The 1,770-nt window shown below is 42.0% G+C and overlaps 1 protein-coding gene across 1 annotated transcript; it reads right to left on the bottom strand.

The window, feature by feature from the left end:
• Nucleotides 1-923: 923 nt before the first annotated feature.
• LOC105558941 lies at nt 924-1,684 on the bottom strand. The gene is made up of 2 exons (XM_012006905.1): nt 1,414-1,684; nt 924-1,341 (listed from the first exon to the last, which is right to left on the bottom strand). Exons 1-2 carry the CDS (start codon nt 1,595-1,597, stop codon nt 1,124-1,126), a joined length of 402 nt encoding a protein of 133 aa, XP_011862295.1. The 5' UTR covers nt 1,598-1,684; the 3' UTR covers nt 924-1,123.
• Between the last annotated feature and the right edge of the window lie 86 nt (nt 1,685-1,770).

Raw genomic sequence — 1,770 nt, forward strand, 5'->3', positions numbered from 1 at the left:
ACCATATGTTTCCAGTTTCGGTACTTGGGCCGTTTATATAAAAACTTTCGTCGACTTGATTAGCGTCTTGATCTTTGAGAGGCTTGTTATCCTTATCCTTCTTCTTCGCAAAACATTCGGATTCCTTGTGGCCCTTCTTTTGACAGTAGTTGCATTTATAAGTGACCTTTTTCTTGTTTGCCTTTGTATCGCTTACCTCGGCCTTGCCTCTGTTGAATGGTTTTCCTTTTGAGTTGCACTTTACATACATTGCGTTTGATTCGAGTTGACTTGATCTCCGTTCCCTAGCGTCGTGCTCTTCGAGAATTTTCACTTTCAGCGATTCGGCGTCCGGTAACGTGTCGCGAGTTTCAATAGCGCACCTAAAGTTCTCAAAGTTATCCGGCAAGCTATACAAAAGCATGATTGTAAGAAGGTCTCCGTTTATTTCGATGTTCATGGCACTGAGTTTGTCGACGATATCAAAGAATCGCGATAGATGCTCGCGGAGATCGCCGTTGTCGGGTAATTTTTGCAAGATAAGTTGTTTGAGTAAGTTTGCCTTACGCGCTGGCCCTTTCGATGCGAAAATGTTTTCCAGCTTCGTCCAAATTTCTCGCGAGGTTTCGCATCCGCGTACCTGCTTCAACTCGGATGGGGAAATCGATAGGATGAGGTCCGACTTCGCCTTTCGGTCGTGGGTTATCCAATTTTCCAGAGCTGCTTGCTGTGCCGCTTGCTGTTCGCCTTGCCGTACCTCGGGTTTTACTTTCCTGCCGGACACGTACTCCCACAAATCCGCTTTAATTAATAACGCTTCAACCTGGATGCTCCATGTATCGTAATTATTTCGGTTGAGCATTTCGATGCGTGTGGAGTTAACAATACTTGCGTACGCCATGATGTTACCTTTTTCTGACTTCGACTTTGCGTCGATGAGGATTCGACTTACAGCGGTCCGTCGTCTTTTGGGGTTATAATTTTGTCGGTCGCGTTGCGATCGCGCTGTATGTCGCACGACGATCTTTTCTTACGACTTATGTGCCCTGGGCCCATAACCTGTTAATGTTAACAGATGGGAAGCACGGGCATCGAACGAACGAATACAGTTAGGTGAAAAAAGCCTTCTTTAATGAGTTGCGATCTACACGTATGTCTTGAGACCCGACATGAGCGTAATACTACAAAAGGGGGGGTGAAGGTCGGTGGGATCATCGTAGGATGAGTGAGATGGCGTTGCGTGCGTGTGACCGCGCGAGGCGCGAAGAGTAAACGTGTGATAGGCATCTCCAACAGATGACGACTCATTAGAGCATAAAGTTTCCTTAATTGTCCTTTCATTAGATTTACACTCGTTGATATCTGTAAATTATAATTATCTATTTTAATATGTTTAGAAATTTATACAAACTAAATTGTAAAGTTTTAACGTACTTGATGATGGTAACATTTCAGCTTCGAAATTTTTGGAAGCACAAACAGATACAACAGATTTTTCACCAGATTGACAAATCTTTTTTACTTTTTCAGGATTGTATACGGGCATAGAATTAAAAGTGGGACGATTAATACCTGCAAGTAAATTACAAATACAAATACGCATCTCAAATGTCAGCATATTATAAGCTTTTAAAATTCAAAGTATATGTTAAGGAACCTGCACGTTGCTAGGGTAAGTTGCGAAGTAAATAAATAATATCGGTAATTATGCATAAAAGCGACTTCCTCTCCGATTTGTTTTATTTTTAAATATGTTGTTGGGGATGTCTTCCCGAGTCATTTCATATATAT

This window comes from Vollenhovia emeryi, unplaced genomic scaffold (assembly GCF_000949405.1).
Source record: "Vollenhovia emeryi isolate VEMERY1.0 unplaced genomic scaffold, V.emery_V1.0 DF947002.1, whole genome shotgun sequence".
NCBI classification, from domain to species: domain Eukaryota; kingdom Metazoa; phylum Arthropoda; class Insecta; order Hymenoptera; family Formicidae; genus Vollenhovia; species Vollenhovia emeryi.

Excerpts from the sequence above, each read along its gene's own strand:
- LOC105558941 (XM_012006905.1), bottom strand. The coding sequence starts at position 1,597 with ATGCTGACATTTGAGATGCGTATTTGTATTTGTAATTTACTTGCAGGT. Across the intron at positions 1,342-1,413 it reads TGAAATGTTACCATCATCAA|ATATCAACGAGTGTAAATCT; the intron begins GTACGTTAAAAC and ends TATAATTTACAG.